Consider the following 20,627-nt stretch of genomic DNA (forward strand, 5'->3'; position numbering starts at 1 on the left):
CTGCCTCTTCATTCACATAAACCCGGGCTGCTTCTGTTGTCTGTGTTAACGATGTCTACCTCCTGTAATCCTGCAAGAGGTAGGTTTAAAATTTTTACCCACCCGAGTGTTGTACCTCTCAAGACTAATGGACAAAGAGTGCATTTTCTTGTATTTATGTAAGTTTTGCCACCTTCTCTCCATATCACTTAAGTAATTTTGTCAGATTTTAAGAAGGCAAGTGCTAGCTCTCAGTGGTCAGCCCTTCAGGCAGGCACGAACAGCTTTGAAAGAGGCCGCGCTGCACGGAGGGCATCGGGCCCTGGCAGCTCTGCCCTGAAACACGCTCGCTCGTCCTTCAGCCACGCGCCAGGCTCGGGCAGCACCAGGCCTTCGGTTGAAGCTTGTTTTAACTCTAGAAGCATAGTGGGAAAATTGTGTGAATCCTGTGCATATTTCCTTTTTTTTTTTTTTTTTTCGTCCTTGATATAAGTGTGTTCTACTTTTAAATTTGGGGGTTCTTTTTCCCTAAGTGAAGGGCAGCTGCTTTCTTACATCAGTACTTTTTCATAGCTGCTCTGCAGCAGAGGGAATTTTTCTGGGAAGGGGAGGGGGAAGCAGACATGGAGTTATGGATTGGGGAAAGGACATATATTTTTATGTTCTTGCAATAGCAGAATAAAGAGAGAAAAAAACTGCTTACATATTTGTAGTGACCTCAGCTTCCATGTGTTACAACTTCTGTCCTTACTGTTTGTTTCATGTTGGGCCAGCGGAACTAACTTTTTTCATATAAATGCAGACATTTATGTCTTATGTTTAAGACTTGTCTTAGTAAAAAATGCCATAATTTTGTAAGGAGGTAGGATTTTTTTTTAACGAATACACTTTATTAAAAATTTGAAGACAAGAATGAAAGAGATAGAAGGCTTATCTGTTCACACAAATGCCACCTGACATTCTCTCCCTTTCCCCTATCAGGAATTTGAAAACAAAGCCTAGGAGAACCTTGAATGTCCTCTGCAGAACAATTCCTTGCTGCCTTCTGAGGCAGTGACTGCATAGTGTGCCTACTAGCGATGCATCATCTTTACAGCATTGCTAGTGTAACTATATGCTACCCTTCTACAGCTACCCAGTTTGTGCATGAAGATTAATTAGCTCCATGCAAGCATCCGTTACCGCTAAAGACAACACACCGTTAGCAATTAACACCTTTGTTACTGAGCCTACACCTGCCAGTTACAACAATGTGTACACAAACCACGCGCTCCTCCTACACCCTTCAGTCCGGCACTTTAGGCTAGCATGCCATCGGGCACGGAACCCAACGGGAGAAACCAGGTGTGACAGTAAGGACCGGCACGTACCAGGCTTTCAGAGGAGCAAGGTCAGCACCGAGAAGGGCTCGGGGAAAAGGGGCTGCCAGAGGCGGCATCCCACGGTAGCTTGACCTGCAGCTGTCCAGTTAACGCTCATGTTTTTCTCCTGCCTTAGTGAAAGGGGAGACGATGTAACTGTCCTTCAAACTTCTGAAGCGCAAAGAGGTGACTGTGATATTTGTGGGTGTTCAGTGCTCCGCATCCCCTGATGCTTACGGAGGGAGCTGAAAGATGCAGGCACTAACTTAATTCTGCAGCAGCAGCTGAGTCCGAGCATAGACTAATCTGCAGGAAGAGGTACAGGTGGGTAGAGACTCTACACACAAGCGTTTGCCACCTGCAGTGAATATACATCTGAAGTGTTTTCACAGTATTCTTGCTATACTACCAAAAGCCATTCTGTTTGTAACACGCTACACTGGAATCTGGGTGTCTAGAACTACAACTGACTACCTACCATGAATATCTCTTATGTACAAAGGTAAAGGAATGTTGATACAAGTCTTCATTAAAGTTAATAATTTTCTCTATTAAGACTTGGAAATCTGTGTTTAAGAGGTACACACAACAACGCAAGCTGGCAGCAGCACACAGCTATTACACCGCTGAAGCTTTACGAAGTTAAATACAGAACTTCCAGCAATGTATATCCTTAAAGAAAAGCCCCATCCCACACTTGCCGCTCCTGCATAGCCCGAGGAAAGGAGTCGTCTTCGCCGTTACCTCCAGACATTCACTGCGCATCAGCCACAACAACCCACCCCACACAGCTGGAGGTCCAGAGGAGGAACATGGACACGCACTAGAGCCACCCCACTTCGTGTGCTTAAGGCCTCCCCACCACACGTGCATGCACACTCCACAGTCACATGTGAGCACCACAAGCATCACACACCTTTTTACAGCAAAAAGTTGTCCTTGGGCACATAAACCCCCAGTTGTAACATGCAGAGTGTCAGGTCTCCATCACAGGAAAACACATGGCAACACAAACAAGAAAAAATGATTGAGTTCAGGTCTTAATTGTTCCAGGGTTACTGGCTGGAAGCAATTTGGTGGATGCTGTTGGTGTCATAGCAAATTAACTACCAACAAGGGTGGGTTGTTTTGGTGGTTTTTTTTTTTTTTATAGACAGCAAGACCAAGGTGTATTTGCCCAGCAAGTTTTATTACATGAGTTTGAAACCTACAAATGCTGCAACTGTGCCAGGAGGAAGCCCTGATACAAACGGTACCTACTGCTCTTTGGTGAGTAGCCTTGCCAAAGCTCTTCAGGCTAACCCTCCAAATCACACAGTACACTGGAAGTTTTGCTGTTCAGGATGTGACTGCTACTACGCATCTTCCATTACACAGAACAGGGGGGCCAGTGAGTGAAGTTACACTTAATGGTTACAACAGATGCTTTAGCAGACTACAGAGACATTCCATCAGAGTCAGTTTAATTGCAATATACATCATACAAAATTGAGTCTTCACCAGTTTTAAGTAATACTCAGAATGCAGAGTAGTGATGAGATTAAGTGATAAATCTTTTGCTTGCACAAGGACAGGCAAGTACAGCATTTGCCATGAATTACAGCTTATTTGCCACTGTCATCATAAGCATTTCAGGTACAATACTTAGCTCTTCGCTATTCCAATTACACCACAAGCTAAACGAGGTCCAGCATTTCCAGTTAATTTGCTCTCATTATCTCCCCCTCTACCCAGGTCATCACATTTTTCATGGACCTAAAAGAGAATTGGAGATACCTTAATTCATGTTATTGCATAACTAATCAACAGTTCTTCACTACTCACATTAGTAGCAGCAGTGACAAGCAGCATTGCCCTCTACCAGCTGCACATGACAAAACCTATTGTAGTTACACAATGCTGAATGCCAAATTGATACTCATGCCAAAACTTAGGGCTAAGCTTGTCTGAAAAGATTAGTTGCCTTCAGCTGAATTTGCTTGAACAGGAAGTCAAACCCCCACGCTTCACGTAGTTACTACTAGTCCAAGAGCGAGCTTGGACATGACATTCCGGTTCACCCTTACGACACAAGGCTGCTGCGTGGCAGGTGCTGGGCCTTGGCCATGTCACCTGCTGTGTTACACTAACATCTCTGCTCCTCGGTCACCAGTCCAAGCCTGGTTCATGCAGGAGCACAGTGATCTCAGCAGACACTAGACTCCCAAGGGAAACAAGACTGGCCAAGTCCACTCAAGCCTGGGCCTCCCTCCTTCCCAAGGAGGCCATGGCACAAAGAGCTGCCCCAGCAGCTACCAGACCAGCAATAGCTAACCATGTCCTGCAGTTCCCCTGCCATGCCTTTCAGTGACAGCGCTTGTGCCAGACCACCAGGTACTTCCTCAAAGAAGGTTACTTTAGTCACTCACAGCTGGAGGAGATGAAAGTTAAGTGTACAGGAACATCCTTGGAAGGCAGGCAGAAAATGAAGATCTGATGGCAGTGAGGTGCTGTACTAACACACAGAAGCTAAGGCTTCAAAGAACTCCCCACATTAGAAATTTTACACTACAAGTTCTACAACAGACACCAAGGACTTGCCCCCAGCATCAAAGTGTCTCCACTCAGTCAAGACCACTCTAGAGATCTTTAAAACATCCCAAATAGGCACCAAGACACTTACCACCATGGTACGTCCGATGATGCTATATGGTCCGCTAAGAGAAACAATGGAATCTTGTATTTCCACATCTGCCACTCCTCCTTTAGCAGTCACATTGCCAAGGTCTCCCACGTGCCTACACAAAGATGTAGAGAAACTCACAGAAAACTCAGTTGAATTGAAAGCTTTAAGTGATGGCCTGGACAATACAATACCCCTAGTTATTACACTCAAGTACCCTACCACCTTATCTTAAACAGTACGTATGTCCTCATTTACCACCAATGTTGAACACTTCTGCTGTTTTAACTTAATATTTTAACTTTAGTTCAAGGGATAATTAAAATTCAGTCCTAGGTAGAACCTGAAACTGGAAGGTTAATCCAGCTTTGGGGAAAGGAATGCCATCGCTCCCTAACAAGCCAAGCCTACCCTGCACACCTCCTAGCCAAGAATTCCTCCACCCTGATGGCATCTCCCTCTGCTCAAAAGGAAGTCTCTCAAATTAGGTGAAAACCTTTCCTGCACATACAACATTCAGTGTAAACACTGCCGCTATGCTTAACAGCTTTTAATGTCTATCACAAGTCAGCTACTGCACAAGCTGCCTCAGGCTTTAGGTTGAAATAGGATTAGTAAAAGCAGTTTGTCAAGTGACAGGTCAAAGGGGGATGCATGAAGTGCTAGCTAAGTTCTCATCAGTGCCAGGGATGACCATTCAAGTCTGCCTGGCACCTTCCTATTAACTTGGCATTATACTCTACCACACAGTTTTTAATCAGAGCTAGAGCTCCACCAGGATTTCCCTTAAGAACTGATCCTCAAGCAGTTCCATTTTCACCAAACTTCTGGATATTCCAGTGTCTTGTTTCCTACATGTCTGCCCCAAACAAAACATTCACTCAGAAGACAAGCTGATGATGTTCTGCAAGATTCTTCAATCCAGACTCAGAACCCTGAATACCAGATTGTTTCTGAAACCCTCCACGCATGCAGGATGACCAGCTCAGCCATCTGAACACTGACTACCAGCTTCTTAGCCAGCATAGAACCGAATTCATATTTTTAACCAAGCCCTATAAAATCAGGTCAAGGGTAGTTTTCCCTTTAGAAACTTGCTTGATTTAAGCTTCCATCCACTTGTTTCAACTTTACACTGATAAAAGCGTGATCTAGTTCTTAATACTCTCCTAAGGAATTCCCCAGTCTACAGTTGCCTGAGCAGGCAGGTTACACCAGAAGCAGGATTTGACACAGAAGAACCAGCAAAAGCCACAATATTCATGCAGTTTTGACCGCTTCCACTGGAGCAGTTGGCTGCCAGTGAAGCCCGTGAGCACAGCATTTCATGATGCTGTCATCCAGACGGCTGGCTAGCAGCCAGCTTGCTTGCTCTGGCATGCAACCGATCACTCAGGTACAGATTTATCAGTCACAGAAGGTGCAGTTATGGACAAACATAAGCATTCAAAGACTAATCACAATCCCAAGATGGTCCCAGTGCTAGTCCAGACCCTACCTTGCAGAAGACCAGCACTTTTACACTTGCTCCTAGCTCTGCTTGCCACCAGACTGGCCTTCAGCTCTTGTGCAGCCCCCTCCCAGTCTCCAAACCCAGCCAGCATTCTATTGAAACCACTTGCTCTGATACCAGATCTCAAACATACCTTCAGGAAACCCTTGCAACTGGACTATGGAAGCTGCTTCCAGGGGAAGAACTAGGTCTCAGCTCCCACACCAGACCCTGTACACAGAGTACACAGCACACAGAGCTCCTGAGGAGTACACACTGTAGACAGTACAATACCTAACCAAACAGGCTAAGAACAGCCCAGCACATCCAATAAGAAGCCACTGTGCCTGCGCACACCTTTATATTCATCTTGCAGTCTCCCCTGAAGCCTCAGCACCTTCCACTGACAACCCTGATCTGCCATACAACAAGCCTGCATACAGCTCAACAACTAAAGTTTAAGGCCCCTGTTGTCAAAAATGTCCCCAAAACAGAAGCAAATAACCAATGAACAAGAGGCTTTACCACATGAATCCCCTACACTCACATCCTGAGGAACTTTCACCCAGTAAAAGCCTTTATTTCTTCTTCTCCTCAAGCTATGATAAAACCAAGAATGTCCCAAAGACTACATTTTACCCACACTCCTGGAAGCAAGGTATGTAATAAATTGCTGTACAGTGATCAGAACTCTTGTTAAGTGACCCTAGAAGTCCTGCAGGAATTACCAGTTTTCTTCTGGTATTGTCCTAGCACGATTCATGAAGTGGCCTCCCAAGCACAAAGTAGCACTCTGATGGCTGCTGCACCAAGTAAGTACACAGTAAGAGGCCAGCCACATTAAACTCACCTTTCTGCATCCTTTGGTCCACCATGCTGCTTGCCTTCAGGATTGAAGTGAGAACCTGCACTGGTACACCCTAAAACAGAACACAGCCATCAAAAGCAGGGTTTTCTGCAGTAGCCCATTTAAATCTGTTGCTTATACACTACACCAAGGTAGTCATCGTGTATTAGTGACTTCATTTCCTTCTGGCTAATGAAATCGCCACCCTCCTGTCAGATCTTCTACTGATCCTCTGGAGGAAAGTTACCTACTACAGACTTAGAAGTTCAATAAAGTAAGATTGCTCCTTCTAGAACACTCTAGGCACAGCTGAAAGCTTTCTTATTTCTTAAGACTAGCTTCTCAGAGTATTTAGGTTAGTGCTTTGTATGTGCCATGTTTAACACCAGCCTAAACATGTTTAAAGTATTAAATGAGAAGCAATTCCTTAGGAAGTGCCATCATTTCTTAACACAGATTTGCAATCGTGAGACCCAAGTTGCTGCTGCAACAAAAAAAGAAGCTCTTTAAAGCTGAGCAATCACATTACAGTTGTAACTCAAGCTTGGATAGACAGCTTACCATTTGTATTGTCACCAAATTCATGGACATGGAAGCCATGGTCTCCATCAGTCAAGCCACTGATTCTTCCAGTAATTTTTACTGGTCCATTACCCTTTAACAGAAATAATTTATCATCACCAAAATGACTGTAGCGTTAAAAGGCCTTGTGTCAAATGCAGCTTCCTGGTCAACAGAAAGCACTAGAAACTCCACTACAAGTTCAGCTACCAAAACATGAACAATTATCTTACATTAACTGATTCTACATGCCACTACAGTATTTCACAGAACATTCTCATGTGTTTAGCCTCCTAAAATATATTCTTCCTGTTATGCAGCAAGACGCAAAAGGCGTGCCTTTATTATCAGATTGCTTGCTTTTGAGAGCGATCACATGCTTCCATTTGAAAGCACAAGTAACCCTGAAGCCGTTCCTCTCTTACGGACACATCCACGCTGTGCGCAGCCCCAACTTTTACTCAAGACAAAGCGTTCAAAACGGCGCTGCGCACGCAGTAGCCGGAGCTCCCCGAAGCCCCACTCCGGCAGCAGGAACAAGCCCCGCAGCACGACAGCGGCGGCCCCGAGCAGGGCAGCAGGCCAGGCCCGCGCCGCTCCGGGGCGCCCCGCACCGGGTGGGCCCAGCGCCGCGCCCGCCGCCCGCTCCCTCCCGCCGCCGGGCCGCGCCGCAGCCGCCGCGGTTCCAGCCAGGCCCGCCCAGCGCCCCCCCCGCAGGCGGCGGGGAGCAGGGGAGGGCAGAGCCACGCCGCCCGCCCCGCACAGTGACTCAGCACCGCGGCCGGGAGAGCCCCCTGCGGGGTGCGGAGCGCCGGGGTCGCGCCGCCGCCAGCCCTTGCCTGCTGCTGGAAGTGGATGACGCCCTGCACGGGGCCGTCCCCCTTCATCACGCACACGGCCTTCAGCGTCGCCATGTTCCCGCAGCGGCCGGAGAGCGGCGGACAGCCAGGCCCCGCGCCCCGCACCCAGCACCCGACGACTAGAGGTCGGCCCCTCCCGCCGCTCTTATATAAGGCGGGCCGTCAGCGCCGCGGCCAATGGCGGTACGCTCGCGGCGCTCCTCGCGCAGTCATTACGCGGGGTTCGGCCAATCGACGGCCAGGCGCGGGCGCGCGCCTCTCAGCGGCACCCGCCCCCCGAGCCCACGGCCCCGCGCGGCGGGGGCGTTGTGTAACGGTGCCGGCGGGGGCGGGGCTGGGCGCCGGGGGGAGGGGTCAGGCCCCGCGCCGTGCCCGGCTCTGCGTGCTCTCTGGAGAGCGTGAGGGAATCGGTTCCTGCGTGTGACATCGTGGTGGCACTTGGGCCCTGAGGAGGCCCTGGGCTTTAAACGGTTTCGCTTTAAGGCTTTCCCTGACGGATCGCCGGGCTGCAGTGCCTGCGCGTTCTAATGGCGCAGGCTCCAGTCAGGCGTGCAACTGTTCCGTCAGCCGTGCGCTGCAGTGGCGCAGGCAGAGGCAGCGGCAGGGTTGTTTTCCTTTTCTGCAAACGTTATTCTCGTAGTAGCTGCATCTTTCCCCCTCCCCTGGAGGCTATTTTCGGTGTTACTGAGGTGCGTCACATCACAAACCCTCAGCCAGACTTGGCACGCGGCTTTGAAGTCCCCTCTGAGCAGCTCTGCGTTCCGAAATAGTTGCCCTGCCCCAAGATGTTTTGTACAAAACCCAGCAGAAGTGCAACCTGAAGCTGGTGTGACTCGGTCGCTGACCTTCCTTAGGAGATGCCGCTGCACGTGGCGTGGCCACAGCAGCCGGTGGGTGTGCAGCGCAGGGCTCCGCTCCAGGTGGGAAGCACCTCGGTGTAGCCCTGGATCGCTCCTGGCCTGAGAGATGGAGGGCACAGGTGGCAAAATAGGTTCTCTCCATGCTGGTAGCACTGGCAAACCTTAGGCTCCAACGGAAGGTTCTCACCAGACTTGGGGAGCGTAGAGCTTTGTGGTTCCATTCAAAGGCTGGCAACCTTGGAGCATTCAAAGAATGGAAGATTACATTCAATTCATTCCTTTCGCAAACCCATGTTGTTTTTCTGCTGCATTATTGGTGGAGAAGTTAAATCAGAAGCACAATATGATTTTACAGTACCTGGGACTTTCGGTAATCTGATTGAAGTATATGTCTGAACAATAAAGTAAGATGAGTAATATGAATGATATAATAATATATTAATAAATATAATTATATATGCATAATGAAGTAATATGCCTGAACTACAAATTACTTAAAGCCCAGGTGGTTTTAAATCGCATGGTTGAGGATGCCATAAGGTCAGGGAAGGACGTACAAGGTTTGTTCCACGCATCAGACTTGGCCATAACACCTGAGTCATGGCTCAGGTGACATGACTGAAACAAACAGGGACTTGTTTGCATAAATGGTCTATTTCTCTGCTTGGGAAAGAAGAAGCACAGAAGAAAACCCACATAAATACATGGAGACTGTTTCTCTGAGAGACAGACAAAGAGCTGTAGTTTAATCACAGAAAGAAGTTGTGAGAGGAGCGTGAGGCAGCTTCCTATCTAGGAGGCATCTTGGCACCGTGAGTTCAAACTCCCTGGAGTTTTGTTCCTGACGTGCCTGGAGAGAAGAGACTCTGTAAATTAGTTGTGAGGAAACAGGTCTGTGTTCATGGCTCATGCAGCACCCTGAGTGCTTGATAGATTAAGAGGAAATATTTCAGTGCCCTCGAGGTGAATCTTGTTTGATTTAAAGTGGTTTGTAGACTTGGAGGGATAGTAGTGACTCATTTCATCTTTGGCTTCCCGTACCACTATCTTTACTTGTTCAGTGCCCTTCCATAAAGAGGGGCATCTTCAGTGCTATGTTACAGTGCTTTCTCTTATTTTTAGGCCTGTCTCCAAATCTGCCTGTTTTTATCAGAGAGGCTTATTCCTTCCTTCCTGGAAGTAAGTTTTCAAGATCTGCCCTTCTTCATGCCTCTACATGAATGTAGGACAAACAGGTGGATAAGACCCAGGTGTGTCAGGCTTCTTAATATGTGAAGCGAAACAATCTGATGTAATGATTTCAGAGATTTATCACATTAGGCATCAATGTCAGGTTACTCGTGAAGGCACCCTAAGGTGCCCAGTGCCCTAGTTAGGCAGAATGCAGCTAACAGAGCTGATATGCGAAGACACACCACGGTGAAGAGATCAATGGTAGGAGGCTAAAGGAGAGATGTGAATTTCAAGGACTAATTTACAGGAGTTTGGATGGTGCATGCCGAAAGAGATCAGTAATCTTATATAGGTCATGGCCTCACCCTTTGGAGTGTTTTCTATTACTCTTTTCTTTCACGAGTACAATAGCAATACAAAAGTATTAGTTTACAGGGATACCCTTTCATATAAGCCTTATACAAGGAGCCAGGGAAATGTTTTTGGTTTGTTTTGTTTTCTCCCACATACTTCCTTTTAACTCATTTGTGAAAAAAAATTACCCCAAAGAAGCTGAACAGGGTGTTCAGTAGCAATACTTTATTTTTTATTTAAAGTATCAGAGTCAAAGCGGAAAGGAAAAAATAAAATGTGCAAGGTGGGATTACAGACTTTGATAGTAGGAACTACGGTAGGGCAGAGGATCTGGCAGGCGTGAGAAAGAGTGGCATCTCTTGCAACTCTCGCACCTCTTGTTTGACATCCCTCTTTGCCCCGTACCCTGGTTTTGCCATCCCAACTTGGAAGAAGCCTAGAGCTTGGGCCTAGCTACACCTTTGTAGGTAAACTGGTGATGAAGTGGGCTGATCTGAAGCCCAGAGGGCTGAAACACACTCTGGAGGGACACACTTAAGGCTGGGTGGACACACAGCTTTGTCTGTTCGCTCTGCTCTGTAGTTGCCTGCAAAGAATATCTGTTACAGTAGGGGAATGAAGGAGTTTCTAGTGTTGATCAAAAGGGTTGCTCTCACTGCATAAGGGTAGACAGGGATCTCTGAAGAACTAAGGTACGAGATGTCTTGGGTTACATCCTGATTTGCCAAGTTAAAGGGCAAATGAAATAGTTACTGTGATGTAGGTTAACAGAAGTTTATGTAGACAGAAGCTAGTGAACTTCAAAGTGTGCAAAAGTAACAAAAAATTCCAGACCCTTATGTACTATAAAAATATGGCGCATATCAAGCATAAAGCCCACATTAACATGCTTTCTGATCAAGATTTTATATGGATTGAAAAATTAGAGGGAATTTTGAGGGCTGTGCTTCCCATGGCAACCATACCTCTGGTGCCTTGTGCAAATATATAGTATTTTCTATTTGTGATGACTCTTCTGGAAAAATACAGAGTGAAACCAAGATTGCAACAGTAAACATCAAATTGCCTGAGCTTGTGTGCATAGGCTCTCACTCATCAAGATCACTGTCTGCAAATCTGCATTAATGTAATTTTTAATGTTTACTCTCTACATTAAGAAAAGTAAACAGAAACAACATGAATTTTTAATAATAATCCTTCCTATAGGCCAGTTATGTCCTTGGATGTGTGTCTCTGGAGGAGAGACTGCTGGTGAGCTAAGTACAGGTGTGCTCTTCCATCCTGGCTGGGCTGGATCAGGAGCCCCTCCTACTGCTCCTGGAGCAGATCTTTGGCTAGTCTTAACCCATTTTTCCCACTCAGCAGCTGAGTAACCCCTGCTATACAAAGGTGCTTCCCAGCGCGGGAATGGACAGGTTGCACAGTCTTGTCATCTGGAGCTTCTCTGTGGAAAGGTGGGAGCTGCATTTCCAATATTAGTGTGACCTTGCGTTGTGGCAGCATAGAAGACTTGCTGCATTTGTGAGTCACCTAATGCACAGAGAACACAATATATGCCTGTTTGTGCAGGCTTGCTTGGTAAGGAGAGCGCTGCACCACATGTAGGTTATTGTTCTGTATTTTGGATGGTCTGGAAGAGGCTTGTGGGTTGTTTTGGTTTTTTTCCTTTGGAATCCCACAGTCTAGATGCTGGAATCTCCTAGTGTCTAATATTTTGTCACTGGACTCAGCCATCCATACATCAGTGTCTAGCACCATCTGAGATACTCCAGACTATCTCTTCTGGCCTCCAGCTGCTACAGAAGGGATCCTGGAACTGCTGTTTCCTACCTGCCAGCCCCCTGTGCACCCCTGAAGGCGCTCTGTGGCATCTCAAACAGCACTAGATACCTATGCTGAGAAACCAAAACAAACCCCAAGCCCTTGTGTTGTCCTGGGCAAGACGTTGTGTGTCATTAAAGTCTTTCCCTTTGATTACACATGGGTAATGACACTTCCCTGCCTCTAAGGGATGCTGGGAGAGGTAATTAACTGAGTTTATGTTTGTATAGCATTTTGAAGATGAAATGTTATTTCACTAGAAAATTTGTGATGGTGGCTCCCTAGTGGAAAGCCTGCTGTTCCAATTAAGAGGTAGTGGTGCTGATAGCCAAAGTATTCATGTAATTAAAATAATGTCAGCTGGAAAGCCTTTACATGGAACACACAAGATTAAAAATAACATTCACTCTTAACAGCTGAACTGAGCTGATCTGTCTGCTGCAACTCCCTCATCCTCAACTGCTTGACAAACTGAGTAAACTTGAAACATGAGAATCAAAGGAGAGGTTGTGTAAATGTTGATGAAGACCTTTGTACCCAGCACGGGGCTTGCAGCCGCAAGTTACTACAACCCTTCTAGAGCACTGGTACTATTCAAGGTCTGTCCACTGTTGTGGGTTTTTTTTGTTGTTGTTTGTCTGTTAATGTTCACCAAGGGCTGGACTTTAAATATTTCATGCAGTGCCCAAAGTCTGTGCATGTTACTCCAGTGTGTATTTCTAGTGAATTCAAAGGATCATACAGGTCTCCTGCTGGAGCATGTATGGAGGTCTGCAGCAGGCGCTCTGTGAAAGCAGGGCAAACCCCATGCTTAACATCCCTTCTCACCCATGCATCCTCATAGGGGCACACTCTGAACGAACTGGGCAGTAGGTGCCTGGACAGGGCAGGAGCAGTCACAGGAGAGGGTGCTCCTGGCAGTGCCTGCTGCCAGGGACATTTCAGACCGGATTCATAGCAGCTGCTAGTGCTGCACTAAAATGCTGACAATTTTTTAATTATATTAGTAAGGCTATGATATTGTTTACCTCTGTCTCCCTGAAAGAGCAGAAGTAGCTTTTAAGAGAAACCGTAGCCTCCTACTACTATTAGAGTAGTTTCTGCTCAGAAGGCTGTGTGACCTTTGGCTAAAAAACATCCCAAGAAAACAAGGAATTCCTGCCAGGGATAGCTGGTTCTACAGCACCCTGCTCAGAGCTCACAGGCTTGAGCTCCCACATGCTCAGCAGCCATTGAGCGAGTTTCCCCACTGAAACAGCCGAACAAGCTGGAACTGGGAGCACAAAACAGCTAACAGTGACTGGCAGGACCGTCATGTGCAAGACAGGACGGATGCACACATGAATTCTGGGGATTTTCTGGTGTTTGCAGAAAAAATAATTTGCTGAAGTCTTTATGGGAGCTGATTCTACAGCACAAAGTGATGATTGCAATCAACCTGAATTGCGGGGAAACCTAGCTGAAGTTTAAAAGAGCTTTTAAAGTGTTAGCTAGATGGTTGGTTTTTTTTACTTGGTTTGAATAATTTATAAAAAGTTCAAAAGACTATTTTGGTTAAAGTAATGAAAAGCCTAACTGGAGGCCTTACTCTTCCGCACGTACCTATTTTAAACTAGTGTTGCTCCATCAGCCTCAGTGCATAGGCTCCCCGTCTTGAGCAGTTTATTTGCCCACTTGGATAACAGGCAGAGAAGCACAACCACAACCAGCAGCCACAGAAAACGGCTGCCCTGTGTGCACCCCACCAGGGCGATGGATTCCTCTCCTCTGGCCGCGGCAGCCCCCGCAGCCCCAGCATTGCGGCCAGCGCTTATCGGGCAATTGCACTCTCAGGAGGAAAATGGGTGTGCACACGTTTGAAGGTGCTCGGTGGTGTCTGGCCAGGCTGCTTCTGCAGGGAGCAGAACTGCACTACAGAGCAAAGTACATTTTGGGGTACTGGTGATTAAGGATTGTGTAATGAAAAGGTGAAAATACTAGCTTTGAAACCGATCAAAAGAATGAACATTGTCCAGAAAGCTCATCTGAAAGATTTTTTTAAATTAGAAACTGTCAAAATATTTATGTGTTCAGGAATGTCATTTTGTTTGCTAAAAGGCACCGAAATGAATGCAACCAAAACACTGTGTGTATGTATATAAATATATACTAGGAAAATATATTTAAAATATCACCTAGGGTGAAAATCAATAAAGTTCATAGAAAGCCTGTACCTTTTCATGCATTTTATGTATGTTATATATAATAACCTAATAAAGATTTCATTCACAGAGGAGAAAAAGAAAAGCTTATTCTTAGACTTTTAGCTAGGTCATTTGTAAAAATCCTTATAGTTTAATTAAACTTTTAATGTCACTCGATATATAAGTTGCTTTGCAAATACTAACCCACATAAGCACACGCCAGAGGTAACTCCCCATGCAGTTTCATTGCGATATACTTTACTGCACTTCCTGATACAAACTGTTCTGCGCTCTCTCTCACTCTTTCTTCAATATTTACCACATTTACATGTTAGTAGTCCAGCAGGTGTCAGTACACTAAAGGATGAGGTGGTTTGTATTTTTTTTTTTTCACTTAACTCAGCTGTGTTGGGTAATCCTGGAGATACAATCATTTGATTCACTACAAAACCACACTGAAAATGCTAATTACTGTGCAATTAAAAAATATCTACGTGATACAACAGGGTAAACTATCCCATTTCTGCACTGGAAAATCAAGATTGCCAAAGAGAATATATCTAGGCAGGCCTCCAGAATAACAAAGTTGTGGGTTTATTTGGATTTTTAAACACGTGATTCCTTCTTTGGGGACAGGAGTGGTTGGGAAGTGGCCGAGTTCTTTCATGAGCAAGAAGCAGAACTCAGCTTGGGTTTGTACAGCTGTCAGTGAAACGAGGCTTCTGGGTGCTCTTTTAATGTAAGCAATTAATAAGTGGGAATGCAGCTGCAAAACGCATTAGCCAGGTATTCTAATACAATTTCCATAGTACCGCATAATTAATATTTGTGACCACTTGACATTTCTTATGCAATTTTTTTTCATAGGTCAGCAGACGTCTCCAGCCTTGCCAAAAGGACGAAGTGCACCACAGGAGAAAGCCTGCAGACTTTGCACCCAGTGTGCATGCTGGGAACCATTATCCCTCTGGGTCTGTACGATCTGGAATGCCTTCATAAAACGCGGCCAGAGCAGATGCAAGTTCTTGGTCAGAACTCAGGCACTGTGACTGTTGGTTTTGGTGGACAGAAGAAGAAGTCCCCTTGCACATTCACTTGTAAGTGTCAAGAGACTTGTAAAAGCCTGCGTGTAGGTCTCTGCCAGGGCCAAGCATTGTTGCTGTTCTGGAACAGGCTGTGGCATCCACTGAAACCTGCGTCTGCACTGAACCCTGTCCAGCCCTGTTGGCATGCTCTCCAGCTTGTCAGTGCCGGGGACTCCAAATGGGCACATGGGCCTGGTGTGACAGTCCCCGTACCTTTCCAGAACTAGAGTAATTTAAACCTCCTAATGGTCCCTGGCAGGCAGCCCACCACGTCACATGCCTGCAAACTGCTTCGCTGTGCCAGTCCGTCCACAGCTGTGGAGGAAGATGAGGTTATGGGGCCCAGCTGCTGGAGAGCAGCACCGCTTCCTGACTTAAAGCATAGTTATTTCCTAGTCCGGTTCTGTCACTATGATCCAGGCTAATTTGCACACTTTTAATAGCAGGAATTTTCTATTTGGGATCACTGTGACATCATGTGCTTAAGGAGCAGCTCCACATGCAATTATGCTGGGAGGTCTGAGGGACAACAGCAGCCTTTGCTCAGGGCAGACTGGGGAGCTTCTCAGGGCAGGCAGGCTGCAGCGCAGCCCCCACCACGGAGTGCTGGTCTAGAGACAGCTCTCTAGACCCAGATCCACACCATGAATGTTCACTGCAGCCTCAGCTGGCACTCCTCTGGTGAATAACCGGGTCAGTTAGCTTCCACGGAATAATTAATCTGCCTTTTTTACAGCAAATCCCAGCTGCCACCAGTGAGTGCTGACTGTGGCATTGGGATCTGGGCATGCACCAGAGGCGCTCCTTGTAGGAACAAGCTATCCTGCAGAGATGTAACAATCAACAGCAGCCCATTCACTTTAGGGTGTGGAAGGTCACTTCCATGGCAGTAGCTCTGGATATGCAATTTTCATTACCTCTGGGCCCCTCTCTCATTTCAGCAACGGGTGGGCATTGCCCTCTGGCAGCCCTACCTTCTGGCAGTGCCTGGCACCCACCAACTGGGGTTACCGCAGCTCGGAGCTGGCAAGTACCTTGAAGCACCTGCCATCAGGAAGCATGCAAAGCCATCTGCTGCCCAGTTTCCCCTGGAGCTGTTGGCTTTTAGTGACATCCTGAGCATCATAACTGTATTCTGGAGAAACAGCAATCACAGCAGCTATTCCTGGGTACTGTGGGGACACTGGTCTTCACCCTGCCGTCTGTGGGAGGAGCAATCACTGCCACCGTGGTGCCATTGCTCCACCATGCTGTGGGAACTTCCAGCAGGGGCAATTCATCGTTCACAACCATGTCAGCCATGTGCACAATGCCCTTGTGTTTCTGGTCAACATCCCTGTCATGATCTTGGTTACGACTGATCTCTGTGGTGGAGACAGCACCCGTGCAGAGTTTTCAGGTCATATATCCCAGCTGTTCCTGGCTCTGAGTAGCTGAGGGCCTGCAGGTGGTACCTCTGAGATGGTTTGTTGCCAGCACAGAAGACATTATTTGGATGCCCAGGGCCTGCTGTATGCCTGGGGATAGTGGGGAAGCCTTTAGCCTACCTGTTCAGGTCCATGTGTAGAGCACGGCACCAGCCCACAAAAGCTCCCATCACGGAAAGATCGCCTCTGTGCTGGTCAGAGAGTCATGCCCCTTATCCCCCCAGATACCATCTCTGCTTTGGTTTGACCCTCAGGTCACCCCCTTTGTGGGACCCTCAGGTCCTCTCTCTTTTAATTCACCACGTAGCTTCTTTACAGAGTTTTCTCATTGCTCTTACCTCAGCAGCCTCTGCACACCGGACTCCTCTGTGCCTGTGAGAGCAGGCAGCAGTCTGGTTGTCCAGGCAGTCCAGGCCAGGATTCCTCACCCCTGTGGGGCATGAAAAATAAGTTTTCTGTCTGAAAGCAGAATAATTCCCCACACCGGACCACCTTTCTGCTTTCTTCCCTCTCTCTGAAAGCAGGGGATGGTGTCCTCTAGTGCTCTGCTAAGAGCCCGCTGCAGGTCCCCTGCACAAATGCTTGAGTGGGTGCACAGACATGTCCTGGCCAGGTTTCGTGGTCCTGCAGCTCTGCCTGCTCTGTCTCAGCAGAAGTAGGAGCAGACCACCGCCGGATGCAGGATGCAGATAACTGTGATTTGTCTGTGGTTGCAGTTAGCTAACTGGGACATTACAGGATGTAGCAGTAGGTGCTGGGCTAATCTCTCTAGTACAAGCTGTTGCAACTACTACTGCTTTCTCCTTGCCTCCTGTATCTGACACTGAACGTTGCTGTTGCACCTAGCAGTTTTATAGGGGCTACACGAACTACATAGGGGCAACAGTGTGTGACTGTGTCACACACCGTCACAGAAACAGAAGGTCAGTTTTGCTCTGCAGCCCAAATTCACTTCAATTCGCTTTAATGCATTTCCCCCACGTCTCTTGGATGAAGGTAGAAGGGCAGGACAGCTTATTGCATCAGGTGCACGAAGACAGATCAGATACAAACTAAGCAGCATGTAGAACATTGATGGGGATTACTTCACAGAGACTAAATATTTTCTGAAGAAAAAAGAAGTGGGTAAGGAAAAATGTGGTTAGAACAAGCTAGATAAAACAAATGTGTGCTTTCTTACATTTTTTTCAGTATAAGCCTGGGCTCTGACTGGCACACTTATGCTGCGCAAAAGAATACTGTGTGAACGATTGCAAACAGCACTGGGAGAATAGTTTAAAGTTAATGTTTGTTCCATTCAGGTCACGGTTTATTAGCAGTGGCAGGTGTGTTAGTGTCTGCCAGCCACTGGATGGCATTAGTGGTCCAGGTTTTGTTTGACAGACTCCACTTCCCCCAGTACTTGGGACTCTTCATTTGCTAAAATACTGGAAAAATTCATAGTAGCTAGAAATCCTCACCCGGCACATTGGTTATTTTATACATACACACGACTGCCTTTGCCTTCTCTCATGTGAATTTTACCATTTTCATTCTTCTTTAGGAAATACAGAGGTGAGAGAAGAAATTCCTGCTGCACCTTACAAACCATCAGACTCACCAGCAGCTTTCCTGAAATGGCCACTGACCTTCTGCAGCCCACCTCATCTCATTTTTGGGGACTTGATTTTTAGCGGTGTTGAGTTCAGGCTGCTCAGTTGAACCAGCATGGAGCCAGTTGCTGGTGTCAGCAGGCCCTGGGACACTAGCTCTTCAGAGAAAGTCCTCTGCGGGCAACCCCTGCACCTGTCTGAAAGGCATTCAGATCTGGGGATTGTGAGAAACCGAAGCCCAGCTGAGCCAGACAAGGTTCTATAAAATAAGCTTCATTCCCCCGTTGGTGCATAGATCAGTCCATTTCAATTAAAACAGGAGCTAAAAGGAACATTTTGAGACAATGGTCCTTGCTCCATTAAACAAGAACTGTTGCGGTAGGCCCCTTATTGTCCTTCTCCCAGTATACCCCTTTGACCACCCAACATGCTTCGTTTCTAATCCAGCTTTATACAGATTCCAGCTTCAGGCCATCGGTCTGAAAAAAGCAGGACTTGGCTAAGACCTAATAGTCTGTTGGATATTCTTGATAACGTTGAGATTTGTGGGTGAGGGGTCTAAGGAAGCAGAGGGAAGAAATGATGTAGGCTTATCAGGTCACCAAAAATAAATCTGCCCTTTTAAAATTAGGTTTGTAATTTGGAAACTTTGATGAATCTTTGGCTGTGTGACAATATAAACTGCGGGGGAAAAAATCTCCTTCCTTATCTCGCAGTGCCTGGGGAGGATACCTGATAGTTTTCCGGAAGAGAGAATCTGTCTCACAAGGGTTGAAAACAACTAGTCTGAAAAGAGATCAGAAAGCCTTCATGTTTGTACAAATGATTGCTCTAATTCCTCTGGGGACACAGAGGACAGCTTTATATGGCATCTTACATCAGACTGTAACAAAACTAAGGGGCATAAGGATGTGCTTGCAGGGGGAAAGAAAGCATCCATTGCAGAACATGCAACCAGTCTGTCATGTTCACATGGTCTGTCTGGGGAAAAAGGATTTTAAAGTGGATGGCACAGAGATACTTTGTGAATTTTCTATTATTGCAATAATCATGTAATGTCAGCCGCTTCAGTAAAAATGGCAGGGTGCGATCTCTTGCCCTTTGGAAATACACAGGACCTCACCAGGACAGCAGGAAGTGGGGAACCTAGCAACTCCATGAAACAGAACCCCCCGTGTATGCATGGGACGGGAACACCGATTTAGGCAACACCTGACTCCTCCAACATACCATTCCCTGGTTACACAGACCACCAAACAATTCACCTTGCTTCAAAAATGAGAGCAAAATACTGAGGACATAGATGAGCTAATCTCATAACACAATTTAGTAACAGAAGGGTGCAGGGGCAGTGCTGGCACTCATTTAACATTGCTGGGGCTGAATCCCATGAGGACCCTCCAAGCCTTTTTCCTCCCCCTCTCCCTTCACTCACACAAACCCTGCAAGAGCAGTGCTTATGGCTGGTCATATGTACGGTGCTTGGCACAGAGCCATTTTGTTCCCTCCACTTCCAGCACAGACACAGTTTGTCCGTGTAGACAGAAAAAATCAAACATCTGTCACGGAGAAGCCATTTGCTGGAATCAGAGGGTAGAGTGACTTATTACCTGCATTAGCCTGACAGGGTTGAGTTATGGGAGGACAGCAAAAGCACTTGTGTAAATAGAAATAATGGAACTAATAAACACAAATCAATAGGCACATGTGTTCAGCAACACCTAATGCCCTCTGGTCCCCTCTGAGGTGGTATCTAACATCCATCACAGCAGGCAAGGGTAAGATGGATGGGTATCTCTCAGCCCAGCCGGTTCTGGAGTCCTGAGCTGCCCAAGACTGTACCAGCAAACTGCTTACATCAAAGCATGTCAGAGGACAGAGCATGTCCAAGCAGTAAACTCAGCAAAGCCAGAACTCAAAAAAGTCAAGGGGTTGTTTAAAACTGTCCCATCTTAACATCATCCTGGAGGATGCATCTCCAGAGAAGCTAACTTGGAGTCTGGTTTCACCTGCTTTCTGCTTTTTCCTCCAAGTCTTACAGCACATATTCTGGCTTGTGAAAGTCCTTCCAGGGTAGCACTTTTGTCCCTAGCTCCTCAAGAAGACAGAAGGTGTGTCTACACTTGCTGAGTAGGGGAGGACCAGGGAGTAAGTTCAAGGACTGGATTCATAATTACCTGCACTGAGTAATTATTGTGTCAATGTTTTAGATCATTTCGTTAGCCCTCCCAAGGTACATGTGCAAACAGAGCAGGCTAGCCCATAGCCATCCATGGGGATGTGCTGTTCAGCTGCTAAGCTGGGAATCAATCCTTGCTCTTCTTCCATCCAGCAGCACAAACATAGCCCAAGGTGGCAGCGAAGACCTTC

General features: G+C 46.7%; 1 protein-coding gene and 1 long non-coding RNA gene across 3 annotated transcripts; one reads left to right on the forward strand and one right to left on the reverse strand.

The window, feature by feature from the left end:
- Window positions 1-2,510: 2,510 nt before the first annotated feature.
- SOD1 (superoxide dismutase 1) lies at window positions 2,511-7,936 on the reverse strand. The gene is made up of 5 exons (XM_055703408.1): window positions 7,742-7,936; window positions 6,903-6,996; window positions 6,345-6,414; window positions 4,003-4,117; window positions 2,511-3,095 (listed from the first exon to the last, which is right to left on the reverse strand). The coding sequence occupies exons 1-5, from the start codon at window positions 7,814-7,816 to the stop codon at window positions 2,985-2,987; spliced, it is 465 nt and encodes a 154-aa protein (XP_055559383.1). The 5' UTR covers window positions 7,817-7,936; the 3' UTR covers window positions 2,511-2,984.
- On the forward strand, window positions 7,839-18,938 carry LOC114017913 (uncharacterized). 2 transcript variants are annotated; one of them, XR_008731154.1, is made up of 3 exons: window positions 7,839-7,945; window positions 15,021-15,250; window positions 18,209-18,938. It is a non-coding gene; the product is annotated as an uncharacterized LOC114017913 (long non-coding RNA). The 2 variants fall into 2 exon arrangements; XR_003563249.2 differs by lacking the exon at window positions 7,839-7,945 and adding an exon at window positions 14,812-14,939.
- The last annotated feature ends 1,689 nt before the right edge of the window (window positions 18,939-20,627 follow it).

Source organism: Falco cherrug, chromosome 2, assembly GCF_023634085.1.
Source record: "Falco cherrug isolate bFalChe1 chromosome 2, bFalChe1.pri, whole genome shotgun sequence".
NCBI lineage: Eukaryota > Metazoa > Chordata > Aves > Falconiformes > Falconidae > Falco > Falco cherrug.